This window comes from Euleptes europaea, chromosome 15 (genome assembly GCF_029931775.1).
Source record: "Euleptes europaea isolate rEulEur1 chromosome 15, rEulEur1.hap1, whole genome shotgun sequence".
Lineage (NCBI taxonomy): Eukaryota > Metazoa > Chordata > Lepidosauria > Squamata > Sphaerodactylidae > Euleptes > Euleptes europaea.
The window spans coordinates 2,036,881-2,057,031 of NC_079326.1; the positions used below are offsets into that span (position 1 = coordinate 2,036,881).

Below are 20,151 nucleotides of genomic sequence, written 5' to 3' on the forward strand. Positions count from 1 at the left end.
TCGAATGCCCCAAACTCGGCCCCCGCGTTTTTCGTCCGGAAAAAAGAGGGCGACCTTCGCCTGTGCATTGACTTCAGAAAGCTCAATGCGGTTACCCAGACCAACGCCTATCCTATCCCATTAATATCAGATATTTTGGGACAATTACAGGAAGGCCGTGTGTTCTCTAAATTAGACTTGGTGGAAGCTTACTACCGAGTCCGTATCCGCGAAGGGGATGAGCACCTCACTGCCTTCTCTAGCTGTTTCGGAATGTATGAATTCCTTGTGATGCCGTTCGGATTAAAAGGGGCCCCGGGGGTCTTCATGCAACTCATCAATGAAATCCTACATGACCTTCTATATCGTGGGGTGGTGGTCTACTTAGATGACATTCTCATTTATTCGAAAACTATGGACGAGCATGTGGCTCTGGTCAGGGAAGTTCTGCAACGCCTGCGTGACCATCAACTTTTCGCAAAACTAGCTAAGTGCGAATTTCACCAAAGCAAACTCACGTTTTTGGGATACATCATCTCCCACCAAGGTCTTCGCATGGACCCCGCCAAAGTCCAAGCCGTCCTCGATTGGACTCCCCCCACCAACCGTAAGCAAGTACAGCAATTTCTGGGATTTGCAAACTTCTATCGAGGATTCATCCCTAACTTCGCCCAGGTGGCTCTACCCATTACGGACCTACTGAAAACTAAGGGAAAAGTAAGCTCGGCTGCCTTGCCCTCCGCAAAAATCCTATGGACTGAGCAATGCCAAGCCGCCTTTCTGGCCCTCAAACGCCTCTTCACTTCGGAGCCGGTGCTACAGCACCCAGACCCAAATCAAATGTTCATTGTGCAAGTCGATGCTTCCGATGTAGCCATGGGAGGGGCTCTCCTCCAGCAAGGACCGGATGGTCTTCTTCACCCTTGCGCTTACTTTTCAAAAAAATTTGCGCACGCTCAATTAAACTGGCCCATCTGGGAGAAAGAGGCCTCAGCAGTTCATCATGCACTGACTCTATGGCGACAATTCTTGGAAGGGTCTAAAGTCCCCTTTGAGGTTTGGACCGATCACAAAAATCTAGCTGCCCTCACGGGGTCCCATAAGCTATCGGCGAAACAACAACGGTGGGCGGAGTTCTTTGCTCAGTTCCGTTTCACCCTGAAGCACGTCCCTGGGAAGCAGAACGTTCTCGCGGATGCCCTCTCCCGTTTACCACAATATCCGGTAAAACTCGAGAGACCCACCAACTCTCTGTTCACCCCTATGCAACGTGGGGCCCTACCTATGCTGGCTGTGCAAACTCGATCCCAGCATCAGCACACCTTACCCAACTTACAAGCTCCGCCAGCCCAACCGGCTGCCCAGCCGCATCCGCAACAGACCGGAGTTCCCGCCCTTCCTACCCCTCCGGCCGCCCAGCCGCCTGCAGTCTGCGCGCCGCCGCACGTAAGCACTAGCCCCATAACTGTTTCTAAGATCTCCATGGCCGACGGGGGGGCCCCCCTCCAAAATCCCCATCTCCGAGTCCTTTTTAACTGTCCTTCGGGACCAGTGCCTTTTAGAACGCTCCGCTCATACCCTACCTCCTGGTGTTTTGGAACAAGGAGGGTCCTGGTACAAGGACTCAAAATTGTATGTACCCAAAGCTCTCCGGAAGGACGTTTTACATTTAGCTCATGGAGCCAAAACAGCTGGGCACTTTGGGTTTCTGAAAACCCTTCACTTATTGCGCAGACAGTTCTGGTGGGGGGGAATGCGTTCCGACATTGACTCCTTCATCCGCAGCTGTCCCGTTTGTGCCGCTGCGAAACGATCGCAGGGCAAACCCCCGGGACTGCTACAACCTCTTGAAACGCCCAGCAAACCTTGGGAAGTGATTGCTATGGACTTTATGACTGATCTCCCTCTCAGTGGGGGTAAAACTGTGTTGTGGGTTGTTACTGATTTGTTTTCTAAGCAAATACATTTGATTCCATGCGCAGGGATCCCCTCTGCTCAGAAACTGGCCCGCCTCTTCGTGACGCATATCTTTCGTTTACATTCGTTTCCGCGTAAGATAATTTGTGACCGCGGAAGTGGTTTCGTTTCTAAGTTTTGGAAAGCTTTCCTCAAGTTGGTGGGAGTGGAACAAGGGTTGTCTAGTGCATACCATCCTCAAACTGATGGTCAAACTGAACGTGTCAATGCTGTACTTGAATGTTATTTACGCTGTTATGTTAACTACCACCAGGATAACTGGGTGGAACTGTTACCTTTAGCAGAATATGCCTACAATAATGCCATGCATCAATCCACAGGTTTTAGCCCATTTTTTGCTGTGTATGGACAAGATTTCAGTCCTATCGCTCCTGCAGATGATGTAGAGGGGGAGGGGAACCCCGACATTGCCTCCTGGGCACACGCCCTCCGTACCACTTGGCCCTGGCTCGTTAGCAACCTCGACCGGGCCAAACGTAAATACAAAGCGCAAGCTGACAAACATCGCTCCCCCGGGGGTGATCTGCAAGTGGGTGCTTTGGTTTACCTTTCCACCAAAAATCTCCGTTCCACCCAACCGTGCCATAAGCTCAGTGCTAAATTCATTGGCCCTTTCCCCATCACCCGGGTCATAAACCCTGTCACGGTGGAACTGGCTCTCCCCAAATCCTTGAGGCGTGTGCATCCTGTTTTCCACATTAGCCTCCTCAAACCCCATGTTGCTTCTCCACAGTGGCATCCGGACCCACCTCCTGCGCAACCCATCATGGTGGGGGGGGAGGAACACTTCGAAGTCTCCAAGATCCTTGACTCCCGTGTTCACCATGGCAACCTGCAATATTTAGTCCGTTGGAAACATTTCCCCCCTGCCTATGACGAATGGGTGCGCTCACGGGATGTCTCCGCCCCCGACCTCGTCGACGCCTTTCACATTGCTTACCCGGATAGGCCAGCCCCCTTGCGAACTGGGAGGGGGCCTTGAGGGGAGCAGAATGTCAGGCTGCTATCTCGGTTTCGTTATTGCCTCTGTCTCTGCGCTGTATTGTCTGCCCCCCAAGGTCGCATACCTAGGCCTGGGAACTCAGCTCCTGGGAAACTGTATTCAGCCTATGCGTGTAATCTCCCGCCTTTCCTGCCTTATAATATCTCCCAGCTAGTGAGTCTCTCATAGCTGTCATTTTATTCGTTTGCACTGTATGCCTATTTGACCAGTAAAAGCCATCTGTTTGGACTCTATATGACTTTGTGGTGATTTCTGGTTCTGTGGGCCAAGGGCTGACACTATTACTGCTTTGCTTGCTAATAACATAGCCTTGAATATGGCCTGGTCGCTCTTGTTTACCCCTGAGTTCCCTGTTGTGTTCATTAACATTAGGTTAAAATCTATGGTTAAAGATACTTTACATTTTCTCCTTATAATTTCTAGTATTTGTGTCCAAAAGACCCTAACCTCTGGGCATTCCCACCACATGTTGGAGAACCAACCCTTAGATTGTCTACAGTGCCAACACATGGGGCTCAGTCCTGGAAACATATTCGCTAATTGCGCTGGTATTTTATACCATTTTGTAAAAAATTTATGTTCCAATTCATTGAATTTAATCACTTTTATTTCCTCTAGTCCTTTCATAATTTTACCTGCTGTGATTTCTGATATCTGACCTTCCTTACTCCAAGTTTTTTGTAAATATGTTATTGTCTTATCTTTATTTGAGATCCTTTTCCTGTAGATTTTTCCTGCCAATCCTTGTTTTGATTTTTGCATTTATCTATTTCTTCCATTGGTTCCTCTGACCATATTTCCCCTTTTTCGTTAATCATTTTAAACCTTCTATAAAGGCCTGTTGTTTTTAGCCAATGTTGTTTGCCTATCTCTTCTACTATCTCCTGTAAAGGTTTTAGGGTTCCTCCTCTGTACATATCTCCCAGTCTATAATATCCTTTTGACCTTAGGGTTTCCCACCATTTACTTTCTCTCATTTCAGTATGCATAGTCTCTAGCGGAGCCCATCTTGAAGTCCTTCCTAGCCATAAAGGTTGCCATTTATTCCATACCTCTAGTGCTGTACGTCTGGGACCTATAGTTAATTTTAAATCGTTACTTAAGACTTTTGAGAAAATGCCAAATCTACCTATGTCACTGTTAATCTTATTTTCAAATCTAACCCATTTCTGGTCACTTTCTTCTCCTATCTCTAATAATGACTTTAATTGAAATGCGGTGTAGTAGCTAATCAGATCCTGGGTACCCCAACCCAATTCTGATCTAAGGCTATATACCAACCTTTTTTGAGTTCTACATTTTTTGCTATTGAATATCCACCCTCTTATCATTCTATTTCTATGATTCTATTCTTTAATAACTTGGGCCAATAATGGACAACACAACGGTGATGAAAAGCATATGGCAGTACAGTCTGCTTGATTTGTTTTTGCTTTTTTTGTCATAATAACTGTATTGTTGATATCCCTATTTTTCCCTTTTGTACCCCTTTTTATATAACAATAGGATTTTTTTTTAATTCATCATTAAGTCTGAGATTCTTTTAATGGCTGAGAATTATTTGTAAAGGTTTAAAACTGGACAGTTCTAGTAGAAAATAGTCAGTCACTCCTTTTTGAAGAGAAATCTGTTGCTGCTTTATTTAATGGTTGCTGCATGTGCTGCTTGAAATCTATGCTTTCTCAGTCAATGGATTTTCCTTTTGTCTGAATGTTGCATTTTGGTTGCTTCTGTTGCTATGGATTCGAACTTCCTCCTCTTTCTCCCCTTAAGTGGGCATCTGGAACCACAGCCCAAAATCTGTGTGTTCTTTCTTTCTGCCTTTCTCTCAGCTGTGTGAAAGGCAATCCTCTCTGCAATTGAGAAAATGCCATCGCTGTTACTAATCAAGGAGAGATCCAGATTTGCCAAGGGACTTGAAAGCAATTCAAAAGTCTCATGAATTTTGTAAGCTTTTAAGAGGATGTCTCCCAAGGTGTCACCTTCTTAACAGCAAGTGCCTTTAAGAGAAATCTTTCAAATGCATTAGAAAGCTCAAGGTGGGATGTATGAGGAGGGCATTTATTGGCACCTGTATAAACAGAGAGGAGGGGGCTGCGGTGGGATCCAGATTCCTGGCTCTTTTCCCCGGCTGGCACTTGTACATACTGAAATGAGACAAATCCAAGGGTAGTTTCTACAAACATAAAAAAATGAGCTAAAAGAAGCATTTCCCTTCAATGAGCAAAATCCTGGTCTTTGAGGTTTTATCCCCTCCAAATCAATGCCTTGTAACAAACATTGTCTTCCAGCTTTATAGCTGATGACTGATGCCTTGCTAGCTCCAAGTGCACATGCGCATTTCCCTGCCACTGCTGTCTATGGATCAGCTGCAAGGCTCATTTGAATTGTTACAGTTGCTATTCCTGGCAACCAGGTCTCCATATTAACAAAACCAAATAACGCTGTGAGGTTGCCCACACCCTAATGGTTGTGCTCCCACCTTCTGCCACCTTTCTCACTTTGGTTGCTGGTTCCCTATGGCCTCAGAATTGGGAAGGGGAGGAGGTTAAGACACCTGGTTCTTCCTCCTTCCCTTAGGCTGTCTCAGTCTCTCTCTCTCTTATTGTGGTTTCCCTATCAGAACTCAACCCACACATCCTCCTCAGCCAGCTGTGGGAACTTTCTTTTTATAGAGCCCTGTAGCTTCTCCCCCACCTGGCTCCAGGCCCAATCCCTTTCTCCCAGACTCCTCCCTGAAGCATATAAAAGTTGAGGCAGCACCTGCCTTCCTCTTCTCCATCAGCTTGCTCTCTGTCCCTGGGCTGCCTTCTCATGGTACCCACACAGGACTGGTAACCCATTCCAAACTTTCAGCCCCCAGCAAATGCGGATACCTCACTATTCAGCATCCTCTGTAATCAGAGATTCTCTTTGACACCAGTGACTGCTAGAGGAGCACACCATTTTAACTGGGCGTGTCAGTGATAGAGAAGCTTATCTAGGCTCAGTTCAGAATAGGCTCACTTAAAATGGACTGCTATAAGCATATTGATTTCAAAATGTGTCATGTTCCCCAGCCCCCTTGAGAGGATCCCCTACTTATCCTTTCTTTTATCCAACATTTACCTTGTAGCAGTAGCAGTGAAAAGAGAGGCTGCTGAAGCAGTCTTGATTAGACCTTCACAATAGTCTTGGGCATAAGAATCTTAAGGAATTGTAGTTTCTGAGGGCTTTTGGATCCATAAGATCCCAGAATCCTTGGGAAACTGCATTGTTCATGGAACATGGCTCTCCAATGCAGTCGTAGCTTCCAATGCCCAAAGAAGGCTGCAGTAGTAGCCTTTCTGGCCTCCTCCCTCACTGCCAGATAAGGTTTGGTACTTATGTATGTAAGGGGAGTGAAGCTGCATTAACAGGGCACGCTATGTGCAAGTGATCTGAACCAGAACTTCAGGGAGATCTGGGCCTGGGTTGTAGCTTTCTTAACATTTCTAGAGTGCTCCAAACTCCCTAGTTCCAACCATTGGTGACATTGTGTACATCTAGTTTGGAAGCTACTTGCTCTCCCAAGGGAGTTCAGGAAAGAGTCATTTAGAGAACAGGAGGGACTAAGGACCTCTATGAGAATTCTCGGCACCATCAAACTGCAGTTCTCAGGATTCGCTGGGGAAAGCATGCCAGTTAAACTGCTTTTTAAACAATATGAGGCAGTGGACGATGGACAGTCTGGGTTAACAAGGGTTAACAAACAAATCTTACACAAACTGAATACTTCTGTAAACTGTAAACTGACCAGGGTTGTTTGTAGGCAAGCAAGACTGCAACAGCAACTATGGGGTTTCTAGGCCTTGGTTGTCTACCTCCTAGTCCTGAGACTGTAAAGAGAGTCTACTCCTCTTCAGATCCATATTGGATCAAATCTAGATCTCATTGTCAGGCCGGCTCTCTGCAGAGAGAAACAGACTGTGCATGTTTTGGTTTCAACAGGTGCAGTTCAAGGCCGAGAACTGGTAACTGTCAAATTCCTTTCCTAGCTGTGGGAACGGCCCTCGTAAGGGGGGTGGTTGCCATGACTGCAACCGCTATCTTGATATGACCAATGCTTTTCCATATAGGCCGCAGGCCATGCCTTTAGTTCCCATTCGTGCCAATTTACCTGTTAGCTCTGTAAACTTGTAGGTTTCCTAATAAATCAACTCTCTTTTGGACTACTCATCTGTGGATGTTGTTTATGGGACAAGTGCTCACATTTTGGCACGAATCCCTTTCCACCATCACCTACCTGGCTGGAGCCCTGGAGGGATAGCCGGGATCTCGGGAGCAGGGGACGTTCTCTCTGAGTGAGTTGCCTGTGGCTGGAGCCCCGGAGGGTTCGCCTGGGCCCCGGGTGGGAGCAGGGAGAGTGCTCCCCGGGTAGAGGGTTCCTGGCTGGAGCCCTGGAGGGTCCTGAATGTTGGTACCTTCTGTTGGTACCTTCTGGAGCCCTGGAGGGTCCTGAATGTTGGTACCTTCTGTTGGGAACGTTGGACGAGTTCCCCGACGACCCTACTCTGCTGCATGACGTTCTTGCTGAGGCGCTTGGCCTGATGCAGAGATCAACCGCCTAGTTGGACTTATTCGAGTTCAGTGGTGTCGCCTTGCTGAAACGACCCCCTGGATGACCCACAACGCAGATCTAAGTGCCCAGCACTACCTCTGGACACTGGACAAGTTGTTGGAGGAAGTTCGGCTGGCACAGGAGGATTTAGCAACGTTGACCCGCTTGCTAGCGAGATTAACAGTGCGTGAGGCACAACAGGAGCCGGTGGCAGCCCCAATCCGCCCCATGTGTGACTCTTCCATGGCTGGAACGCGGGCGGAGGGGGTCCCGATGTCAACCATTCCCGATCCCATCGTGTGCCTAAAAGAGGCACGGGATGTGGCAGCCTGGACAGCTTTACAGTTTGCGGGACTGACCTCGGCCACGGTCACTGTGGCCGAGATCGCGAAACGATTAACCCTGGAGTTTGGACCAGACACAGCTGCTCTGGCAGTCCGGGTTCAACCGTTGTTGGACCTAAAAGATTCCTCTGAACTCCTTCTGCTTCTGGAGCAAGAGGCCCTCCCGATCATCACCACGACAATCGCCGCTAAGCTCGAGGCCAACCAAACACTCGCTGATCGGAATCGAGGTGAAGAACAGTTGCGAGCAGCAGATGCGGCTGCAGCTCGGGCGCTGGCCGAGAAGGCCGAGGGACAACGTCTGGCCACCGCTCGGGGCAGTGCGACGACGGCAACTGACGTGCATCCCAAAGAGAGCACTGGGTTCGGATTGTTCCCCTCATTTTCCCCGACCTATGGCCCACCTCGAGACATGCAATACGCATGTCGTCTCGCTGGTCGCTTGATCGAACCGGATTACTCGGATGAGGAGGACTTGTACGGTGAAAAGCCCCACTGGGCTACTGACCTCCGGGTCAGCCAGTCCCGATGCACGGGGGGTACTGGGGACGAAATGCGTCTCTTACAGGGCCAGAACCAGGACTTGTCTGATCGGGTGGCCTGTCTGCAGGATCAAATGGAGCTCCTGATGCGAGAAAATGAACGTTTACAATGAGCTCAAACTCCCCCAGTTCCACAGGTGCCTGGACAGCCAACTCAACCGGCTCCACGGCCACAAGTTCCGCCACTGAGACCGCCACTTCTGCCCCCCCCCCAGACAACCAGCCCAACCGCCTCTGGGACATCCGTCCCAGCTGGTCCCGGAAGCACCGGTTCTGCCACCCCCAGGGCAACCAGTTGTGCCACTCCCAGGACAACCGCCAGCGCGACCCCCAGCGCCCCCTCTTATGCAGTGGAAACAACCACGATTAAGGGTGACTTACGACGGCTCAGTTGATGCTCTGCCCTGTTTTCTCCACCAAGTGGATAGTTACATGAGGGAACAAGGACAGCACTTCCCCACTGAAGACAGCCGGGTCCGTTTCGTTGCCTCACTTTTGGTTGGAAAAGCCGCCGACTGGATGGTACTCCAGTTTGACACTCAGGCCCGATCCATACGCTCACTCAACGATTTCATGCGAGCGTTACGGCTCCATTTTGAGGACCCCTTCCTGGGAGAGAAGGCCAAGGCAACCCTCCTGCAGCTTTGACAAGGCTCCACACCTGTGCGGGAATTCGCAGATGAATCCAGAGACTTGCCAGTAAAATAGTAGATTGGACTGAGGCTACCCGAATACATTATTTCCGGGACATTTTGAACTGGGCTTATATGCAACGAGACCCAGACACTCTGGAGGAATGGATTTTACTAGCTGAAGAAGTGGAAAGCTGCCGCCAATTCATTTCGCTGGCCCGCCGTCGAGCCAAGAGGGGGGCCACCAAAAAACCCCGTATAAGGCTGCAGCTCCTACTCCGCGGAGACCGGCTCAACCCCCCCAAGACCATGAATTGTGTTTTCAAAGGGGAGCCTGTCTCGTTTGCGGTGCCATGTGCCATTTTGCTGCCGCCTGCCCACTTTGTCCGGATCGTTTAATTCCCTCTCGACCTGATGGACCCCCCCGGACTCGGGGGCGAACTCAGCGAAGAGGCACCACGGCCAACCATAGCACCGCACTGGGACGGACCTTGCCATCGGCACTCCACGTCGGAGATGCACCCAGCGAGCCTGCACGGGTGACTTGCGGTTATGCATCGACTTTCGAAAACTCAATGCCGTCACCCAGTCCAATGCCTATCCCATCCCTCTGATCTCAGGTCTCTTGGGACAGTTAACGGAGGGGCGTATCTTTACTAAATTAGACTTGGTGGAAGCCTATTACAGAATCAGGATTCGGGAAGGCGATGTACCTCTAACAGCCTTTTCCAGTTGCTTTGGCATGTATGAATTCTTAGTGATGCCTTTCGGATTAAAAGGGGCCCCGGGGGTCTTCATGCAATTCATTAATGAGATCCTACATGACTTGTTGTATAGAGGAGTGGTGGTTTATTTGGATGATATTCTCATTTATTCTAAAACACGTTGTCCTGGTGAGGGAAGTATTGCAACATCTCAGAGACAATCAGCTCTATGCTAAGGTGTCCAAGTGCGAATTTCACCAAAAACAATTGACCTTCTTGGGCTATATAATTTCACACCACGGTCTCACTATGGACCCTGACAAGGTGCAGTCTGTAACCAGTTGGGAACCACCCTCAACCCGCAAATAGGTTCAGCAATTTCTTGGGATCGCTAACTTCTACAGAGGGTTCATCCCCAACTTCGCTCAAGTCGCTCTCCCCATCACTGATCTCCTTAAGACTAAGGGAAAGGAAGTGCCGCCGCGTTGCCTTCGGCTAAAATCAATTGGACCCCCCAATGCCAAACCGCTTTTGATACTCTCAAGCGACTGTTTACCTCTGAACCAGTGTTAAAACACCCTGATCCTGAACAGATGTTTATAGTCCAGGTTGATGCCTCGGACGTGGCAATGGGAGGTGCGCTTCTACAGCGAGGGAGGGACGGTCTTCTGCATCCGTATGCTTACTTCTCTAAGACGTTTGCACAGTATCAGCTCAACTGGCCGATCTGGGAAAAAGAAGCAGCCGCCGTCTACCATGCCCTCATGGTGTGAGACAATTTTTAGAAGGTTCTCAAGTCCCTTTTGAGGTGTGGAGCGATCACAAAAATTTGGAGGCGCTCACAGGGGCCCGTAAACTGTCCGCGAAACAGGTACGCTGGGCGGACTTCTTTGCTCAGTTCCACTTCGTATTAAAACATGTACCAGGGAAGCAAAATGTCCTCGCGGATGCTCTATCCAGACTGCCCTAATACCCTACCAAGGTTGAATGCCCCACCGAGTCCCTGTTCACTCCTGCTCAGAGAAGTTTGCTGCCCACTCTGGCGGTTCAGACCCGATCACAAGCCCAGCTCCCGCCACAGTCTTCGCATGGGGGGGAACTCCAAACCAAACCACATCGGTCAGCCGAACCGCTCCACCCCCTTCACCTCCTTCGCCAGCTCTGCCTGCACCCAGCTGTCCGGGTGATCCAACCATCCGACCCCCCTCGGAGACACCAGCTACCCCTCCCGCAGTGCAGCCCGCCACCGCGAAGCCCACGACTACGGATGGGGTGGGTCTAACAAACTCCTTTATGAACTGTCTTCGTTCCGGATGCCAAGCCGAACTCTCTGCACAAACCCTCCCCACTTCTATGATTGAACATGGGGGGTATTGGTACAAAGACTCAAAGCTGTATGGCCTAAGGGACTATGAAGGGAGGTTCTGCAGCTAGTCCATGGGGCCAAGACTGCGGGGCACTTTGGATTTCTAAAAACGTTGCATTTGGTATGAAGACAGTTTTGGTGGGCGGGCATGCGAACCGACGTGGATTCGTTTATCCGCAGTTGCCCAGTATGCGCTACGGTCAAAAGGTCCCAGGGAAAACCTCCCAGGTTATTGCAACCGTTAGAGACTCCCACTAGACCTTGGGAAGTAATTGCAATTGATTTTATGACTGATCTCCCCCTCAGTGAGGGAAAAACTGTACTTTGGGTAATCACTGACCTGTTCTCTAAATAGGTGCATCTCGTCCCTTGTGCAGGTATCCCGTCCGCCCCAAAACTGGCCCGCCTCTTTGTGTCACATGTCTTCCGACTCCATAGCTTTCTGCGCAAGGTGATAGCTATGTAGCCAAGTTCTGGAAAGCTTTCTTAAAATTGGTGGGGGTGGAACAAGGTCTGTCAAGTGCTTTCCATCCCCAAACCGACGGCCAGACTGAGTGGGTAAATGCTGTATTAGAATGCTACTTACGTTGTTATGTTAACTATCATCAGGATGATTGGGTTGAATTATTGCCCTTTGCTGAATATGCATATAATAATGCTGTACATCATTCTACAGGGTATAGCCCCTTCCGGGCTGTGTATGGTCAGGACTTCGGTCCCATTAGTCAGGCTGATGTCTCCAAGGTGGAGGGAGGTGAAGGAGTTGCTGACTGGGTACAGACAATTCAAACAACCTGTCCTTGGCTTGTAAAGAACTTGGAACAAGCCAAACGTAAATACAAAGCTCAGGCTGACAAACATCGCTCCCCTGGGAAGGACTATTCAGTGGGAGACATGGTTTATTTGTCCACCAAGAACCTGCGTTCCAACCGCCCATGTAACAAACTCAATGCCAAATACGTGGGACCCTTTCCCATTTCTCGAATCATCAACCCAGTAACTGTGGAACTTTCGCTCCCAAAATCATTAAGACGCATCCATCCCGTGTTTCATGTCAGTTTGTTGAAGCCACATGTGCCTTCCCTGGAATTGCATCCTGAGCCTCTCCCTGAACCACCGGTGATGGTAGGGGGGGGAAGAACATTTTGAAATTGCAAAAATCTTGGACTCACGCATCCATCACTGCTCCCTCCAATATCTAGTTCGTTGGAAACACTTTAGTGTTGCACAGGATGAGTGGGTACGCGCACTTGATGTTTCAGCACCCCGCCTACTCCGTCAATTCCATACTGCTTACCTGCACAAGCCTGCGCCCACTCGCAGAGAGAAACAGACTGTGCATGTTTTGGTTTCAACAGGTGCAGTTCAAGGCCGAGAACTGGTAACTGTCAAATTCCTTTCCTAGCTGTGGGATCGGCCCTCGTAAGGGGGGTGGTTGCCATGACTGCAACCGCTATCTTGATATGACCAATGCTTTTCCATATAGGCCGCAGGCCATGCCTTTAGTTCCCATTCGTGCCAATTTACCTGTTAGCTCTGTAAACTTGTAGGTTTCCTAATAAATCAACTCTCTTTTGGACTACTCGTCTGTGGATGTTGTTTATGGGACTACTACGGGGAAAAGTGCTCACACTCATTGGAGTTTGATTCTAATTCAAAATGGAGGCATTTCAGACCCACAGAGTGCTCTGGGGGCCTCCTAGCAACTCCCCACTTCAAGATTTACTGAGGTGGTGATGATAGGGCTACAAATGGCTGCTTACAGGTCCTCAGGCTGTGGACACTGCAAGGCACACTTACAGCAACATAGATGGTAGGATAATGGAGATTAAATTTTTCAGCATCTCTGCACCCTCCATACGACTCGAAGAGGCCTCAGAAGAGCATGCTGGTATTTCGCTAGGAGCTCTGCTCACTCATCTCCACCTCAGTACAAGGGGGAAATGGGAACAGTGAGAAATGCTATTACCAGATGCAGGCTGCATTTGTATATCACCTCTGTATCATATCTACACCCCAGTAATATCATCAGGTGCACAACAGCATCTGGATACCAAACCAATCTAGAGTAGATCCAGTTTAAAACCAGATTAAATGTAAATAGCCAGAAGATCTGTTTTGGACTGGATGTTGGAAGGGAAACCCATTCTGGCCTATTGTCTGGCCTATTGTTTGATTCCCCATTCTAGATTAGAGTCCACTGCTCTTAACCACTACATCACACTGAGAACATGAGATGAATGGAGGCCAGTCACCGGAAAAGGCAACTTTTCTGTACTAAGACTGTACTCAGTAGGTGCCGCCCACACTCCAGTGATGTTGATGTCCCCGCTCGTATTTTTAAAAATCATCTATGTACAGCACCCATTTTCAACAGACATGTGTGGGAAGTAAAGTATGACCAAGGCCACCTACAGAAATGTTTTATACTACAGAAGTCCCAGTTATGTAATCTCTCAAAAAATGGGAGGAGTGCTTCCGTAGTGCCTTCCAGAGATTTGGAATAGCCACGGATCTCCCAAGCTCACCATTACTTTCCCCATTTTTTTTTTAACTGTATGGACAAGGGCAATGTTATTTTGAGTCTGTTTTACTGGTTTTCACTGCAGTCTGTAGTGGAAAATGAATGATTTGCCTATTTTCCTCACATCAGCTGATTATAATATTCCTCTGCTCCTTTCTTTACACACCTAGAATACCACTTAAAGATCTGAATACTGGCTCTGTATCCTTAAGGATGTTCTAATGGTATTAATGCCCTGGTTCCCTCATTTCTCACATTGCAATTGAACTTTCAGGAGTGCAGTCACCACGGGAGAAGTCACCGGAAGAAACCGAACGCCCTGTGCGGAGACGGACCACCAGTGAAGGCCAGTATGAGAACAGCCCCCAGGACCCCAGTTCGCCAAGAAGCCCTACTGTTCGCTCTCCAGTTCACTGTGTCTCACCAGAGGTGGTCAGCACCATCTCTGCCAATCCTGGAGGAAGGCCCAAGGAGGTGCTTTTTAAAATATTTTCCCTTCTGATCTTACCATTGGAATTACTATGGAAAACATCTTTTATTTCTAGTATATTGTGATAGGTGGAGAAGGAAGAGGTTGATCACATAGTGTAGATGAGAGAGAAAGAGAAAGAGATAGAATGCATTTATAACCTGTTAACAGTAGCAGTCATTCTCAATGGGAGGAATAGTCAAATCAAGACAAATAATTTAAAAATTGCCAAATCTTCATGCTGTCTTTGCATGAAGATTCCTTCTTCAGTATTGGAGGTGGTTCTAGCTGTGCAATTTCCATGGGAGTAATAACTTCTAATATTAAACATACTAACTGGATTTATAAACTGTTTTTCACAAAGTTCCTAAGTGGCATAGAGAAAAAGGAGTAAAACACAATACAAATTAAAACATAACTTTCAAATATCACGAAGTGAGCAGCTGTGGATGAATAGCTTGACAGAAAAGCCCAAGAAAACTAAACTATTAAAGCCCCATCTAAACAGAAAAGTTCTGCCCTTGCTAAAAATGTGCAAAGACAAAACTAAGTTGATTTCTCAAGGTAGGGGGTTCCAAATAGAGCCTGTTTTGCTGAAACTGGAATGAGGCCATTGTTGTTTCCTCCCATCTAGATACCATGGTCCTTCCAGTTTTTGTAGCAGAAGACCATCACCCTAACAGAAAGTTCTCTGATATTAAAGTCAGAGAAAAGTCAAATGGCAACAGATCAAGCAATATAAAAGCAGGAGAAAAGATATCTGGAGAAAAGGAACTTCTGTTTTGCTAGTTGGTTGTTTGCTTGAGAGGGGAGGAGATGGGATATTGAGTTGTCATCACTGATGCTAATTTACTTTCTCCCTTTCACAGCCCCATCTCCACAGCTACAAGGAGGCCTTTGAGGAAATGCAGGGGACCTCTCCAATCAGCCCACCTTCTAGTGGTGGTGAGACCTCTCCCCCAACCCCTGCCTTTCCTGTCTCACCACAAACCCCTTACAATAACCTGTGTAAGTTTCATGGGCTTGGGCGAGTGGCTGGGAGGGGGAGATTGGTGGGTGGCTTTAGTAAAGCCAGACTTAGAGGGAGCTGGTCAACCTGTTCTCAGCTTTCCAACACCCACCACCATTTTAATCACACCCTCATCTTCTTGTTTCTCTTTCACTGCCAATCGTGCCTCTTCCCCCATCACTTTTCCTCTCTGTTTAGTCAACCTTCTTGTGAAGTTGCCATTAAGTACACATTCCCTATTGATAATAGTCATCACAACAGCAAAGTGTTGCAACTCTTGGGGACATAGAATGTAGCAGAGTTGTGATTATTGATAAACCCGAACTGAAAATAAACCCGAAATTAGCCATTTCGGCTTCGTTTGGGTTCGGGTTCACTGAACGCCAAAACCTGGAGCCCTTTTGCGATGGCAATTGTGTAATCGGAGCCAACTTGGGTCTGACCAACCTTTCAGTGGGTTGATCTGGATCAAGCATAATGGTTTTTTAAAAGACGGGGCTCACCAAGTCCCGTCCAGAGGGATATACCCTCCAACTAAAAAGAATGGGCATCACAGCTGCTGACCATCAGGCTCCTGAAGGAGACTCCCTCACCCGCATGCATGAGCAATGTCCTTCAGACGGCTCCCGTAGTTGAGAATTCAGTTGGCTCTGATATAACCACCTCCCCAGAAAACCTGCTCTGAAACTGAAGGTCGCCCTGAGTAGAGGCTTCGTTTCCCCGCACCATGGCCATCTCTTGAAATCAGATTTTTTATTACCATAATAAAGGACTGATCACAAGATGTCATTTGCCACCAAATGGAATGTTTCTGTGCATTATTTCTCTTGCATTTAAGCCTTTTCCATCAGTTTGGAAGCTAATTTGCATGGACATCATGCTATGTGCCCCAGAAACGAAGGTACCCCCCAGACTTTGAGGCACCACCAGCTTGGCAATCGGCTCTTTCTGGCAGTCCTCGGCAACACTGAACTTCTGAACCTGAAAACCTGATGGACAGCTCGGCTCTCAAACGCTTGGAGGATGGGGGCGACGCCTTTGCAGGCCCATAAAATTGGACTCCCTGTCCCAAAGTTCACCAAACTTCAGTGTCCATCTAGGGATAGTCCTTGCAGCCACGTTGCAAAGTTGGGGACTCTAACTCCAACAATGCCCCCCAGGAGCTTCGGAAAAAATCCCCATACACTATAATAGGTCACTTTTTCGGTAAACCCAAAAATAAGCCGAATACTGAAATTTAACGGTATGGATATTCAGTTTATTCCGGATTTACCGAAAAAAATTGGGCCCAAAAAACCCAAACCCAAAATTTACTGATTTTTTTTTTTTGCACAACCCTAGAATGTAGTAAGAAGCCATTGGCATCAGCAGGTAATAAAGAGAATAAGCAGCATTTTTGGATGCCAGAGTAAGCCACAGTGACGTAACCCCATGCTGTTTTCTGCACTCTCTTTCTCCCTGCTTGCCTTTGATGGTCTCATCTGACATGAAATTTCAGTATCATTTATAAAAATTCTGTACTTTAGAGAGCAATTGGACAGGCCCTCACAACTTGTGATTCACCATGGAGTGTACCAATTGTATGCAGTGACTATATGATATATTTGGTGGCCATATGAAGCCAAGGGCTTCATAAAACCTCTTGTTTGTGCTGCTTTCTTGGGATTGCAGTTTGGGGATATTGTTAAACCATAATACGTGCCTAGTGTGCTGTTTTCAGATTAGCAGGCCACTAACCATACAGGTACCTGTTTTAGAAAAATCAGTACAACCTTTTCCCTTGAAATGTAATACATTCCTTCGTTAATCTCAGAAAAAGGAAATAATTAAATTAGCCAGACATATTAAAAAAATTTCTGGACAATGTACAAAGCAGGTTTAACAAATGTTATGGAATTGTATACAGTACTGTCAATGGGTCACTTCTAATTATCAGTAACAATTAATAGTTATAAATGCCTTTCAGAACTCATAGGAATAACGATGGTTCATGATTCATTATCCTCCTTAAAAACACTTAGAAGAACAAACTTGTTTCCTTGCTGAGGAAGTATTATTCCCTATAGTAAAGATTCCCATTGCAGATGCTCGAAATGGGGGAGATATAACCTGTTTCTCTGGTCTTTGCTGTTTTAGCATTTGTGTGAAGCATCCCCATCCTGTGGTACATCTGGCAGGATCATAGACTAAAAGATTTATTAAATTTCCCTGATTGACATTTAAACATTGCTCCAAACCCTTCTGTTTAAGCCATAGAAATCACTTTGGCTTGATCTTCCAGGGATACTCCCTGACAACATAGCATTCCAGGAATTATCATTATCATCATCATCATCATTGTAAATGTATGTATTTACTCTAGGGCAAAGCAGTAGTGCAGAAAGCAGAAAGGTGCCTGTCACACAAATGTCAGTGTTTGCACTACTAACTGCTTTTCTAGCCATAAAACAACACCCCAAACCTATCAAAATTGATAGGACAAAAAGGCTCTGGTTAAACTTGACACCTGAACCTAGCTGTGGAATGTCCCAAGGGAGATCTGTTTAAAGTCCTGACTTTATTTTGGCACACGAAGACTCCCATAAGTAATTTTTCTCTGGCTCCCTGTGAGTTATTTTCTACTGGAGGTGGAGGCAGCTGTTTTCTGCAGGTGGGAGGAAATTGAATTATTCTGAATGCTAAAGACATACTTGACATAGCATTTTGGTAACAAACATCTCGGCAACAGGACACACTCAATCAGAACTAATAAACAGTTGCATCAGCTCTTAGTGTGGAAAAGCCCACTGCGCCTTCTCCCAAACAAGCAGTTTTTAGACCTTTTGGCCAGTCTGTTTTGCTTATTGCTGGCACAGCTGTATTGTCAAAAGCTCTTCGTTGTAAATCAGCATCCCCCTTGAATGTTCAATACCTTTTTTAAGAAACAAAGTGTGTGTGTGTGTATGTATCACAAATATCAGAATTTATTCCATATATGTGTGTGTGTGTGTACATGCATACACACTCTAAATGAAGAACATCTGATTTCTATTCTACCTCTGTTGCACACCAGTTAATCCTTCAGACCCAATGAAAGCTATAAACAAATACTATAGAATTGATTTAAAAATGTAAACTTGACCATTTGAAAAAAATTGAAAACCCAAATCCAACCAAGGTACTTGCAGGAAGGCAGCAACTACCACCAGCAGAGACGCTGATTTCCGAATATAAAAAGGGAACATATAGCTGAATGTATTGGAGAGCCAGGGGCTGAACAGATACACATATTTTTTGGCCTGTGGCTGACCAAGAGATAAAACTACAGATTTATATGGGCTTCAACTCATGCTTCTGTACAGATCTAGGTTTATACTTAGATGCACCAACATTCAGAGTTTGTACACATAGGCAATATTTTTTTATTGTTGTGTCTTCCTCGGCCTCAGGTACATCTTAAAGTAGTTTGCTGTCCCAAGTATGGCAGTGATGGGATATAGGTCTGAGAGGCGCAGCGTTCCTCTGAGACCTGCCTCAAGCCCCAGTGGTGCAGCTAGCTCCTCTGGAGCTCAGATTGCACATGGAGAAAAATGTGGCACCCAAGTGGTCACTTGAGCAGTGAATCAGCTTTTCTTTGGCAGAATGTATTTGAAGCTCAGTTAGTGAACTGTCAGAGATAGACAGAGAACCACTGTTGGCAATCGGTTGAGAGGCAATTACGATATTTTGAAAGATATTCCAGTTTGCTGATCAGAAAGCTCCTCGTGTGATATCTGACCTGTGTTAGTAATTTCTCACAGTTAAAATTCAAAGTGCTAAGTGCAGTTTTTTGCAATATAATAAACACCAATATTTGTATAAGCCCTTGTTGTTCAATGCTGCACATCTGGTACATTCATGTAATGGATGCTGCTACTATATGCCCTGGCATTAAGGCTATATGCCTCAAGCTGTTGGTGCTAGCTGAGCTGCTGAAACTGTGGAAGAAGATTTGACCTTTAACTTCCTGTTGCATGCTCTGTCTTCTTTACTCTTATAGCCAAGCATGCCTCTGACTAACCTTTGATAACTTGGTGGTGGGTTTTTAAAAAGTAACAAATACAGCTTTGAACAGTTCTGCCAATATTTCATTGGGTCAATGCTGGTGTGGCTAAAGGGGCCAAGTGAGCAACTGGGAAAAAGCAAATCTCCAAATGTGGAAAATGATTGCCCCCTCCTCAAGATCTTCAAAACAGTTTCAATCAGATTGGAAACGTCACAGATACTTTCCCAGAACAGGCTAGGTCATATTTCCAAATACCCTTGTACTCTCACATATTAGCAATCTAGCTGTTTACAGATACCATTGGCAATTTATGTGTGTATTGAAAAGTCATGTTTGTCTAACTTTTCCACTAAAATAGCTTTCAGGCAGCTTACAACTGTAGTTAAAACACTGTGAATTAATAGTAAGCTGACTAAAAATGAAAATGGACAACAGTACAGTTTTAGTTACTGATGAAAAATTGGGTCAAACAGGTCAGATTTAGCCTGGTATTTAAATGACAGCAATGGTAGCATCAGGCACGTTTTCCTTGGTTAGAAATTGCAGAATTGGCGTGCCGCCACAGAAAAGCCCATTTGTGTTTTAGCCACCTTGCGAAACTGAAGGTGGGGGCAGACAGATAAAAGACTTGAAGAAGATTGCAAGTGTTCACAGGTTTTTATGGAAAGCATAGATTTCATTAAGGGGTTTTAATAAACCCCTTCAGCTACACTTTTTCTCCCTCATGTACTTTGAATGATGTGAACATTTTTATATAGACAATGTATAGGTGAGTGAAATTCTGAGAAATAATGGCGGTCATTGGTTCACTGTCCTCCCTGATTCCTCCAGGAACAGAGATAATAGTACTGGACAAACTTTACAGTGCCTCCTTCATGTGTGTGTGTGTGAAGTGCTGTCAAGTCGCAGCCGACTTATGGAGACCCCTTTTTGGGGTTTTCAAGGCAAGAGACTAACAGAGGTGGTTTGCCAGTGCCTTTCTCTGCACAGCAACCCTGG

The 20,151-nt window shown here is 46.6% G+C and overlaps 1 protein-coding gene across 1 annotated transcript in view; it reads left to right on the plus strand.

Annotated features, from left to right (window-relative positions):
• The window catches only part of TNS1 (tensin 1), a 361,563-nt gene that overhangs the window by 222,550 nt on the left and 118,862 nt on the right, over window positions 1–20,151 (plus strand). The window contains exons 16-17 of the mRNA XM_056861619.1: window positions 13,925–14,124; window positions 14,989–15,064. Of these exons, the coding sequence (XP_056717597.1) occupies window positions 13,925–14,124; window positions 14,989–15,064 (276 nt within the window). The remainder of the gene's footprint in view (window positions 1–13,924; window positions 14,125–14,988; window positions 15,065–20,151) is intronic.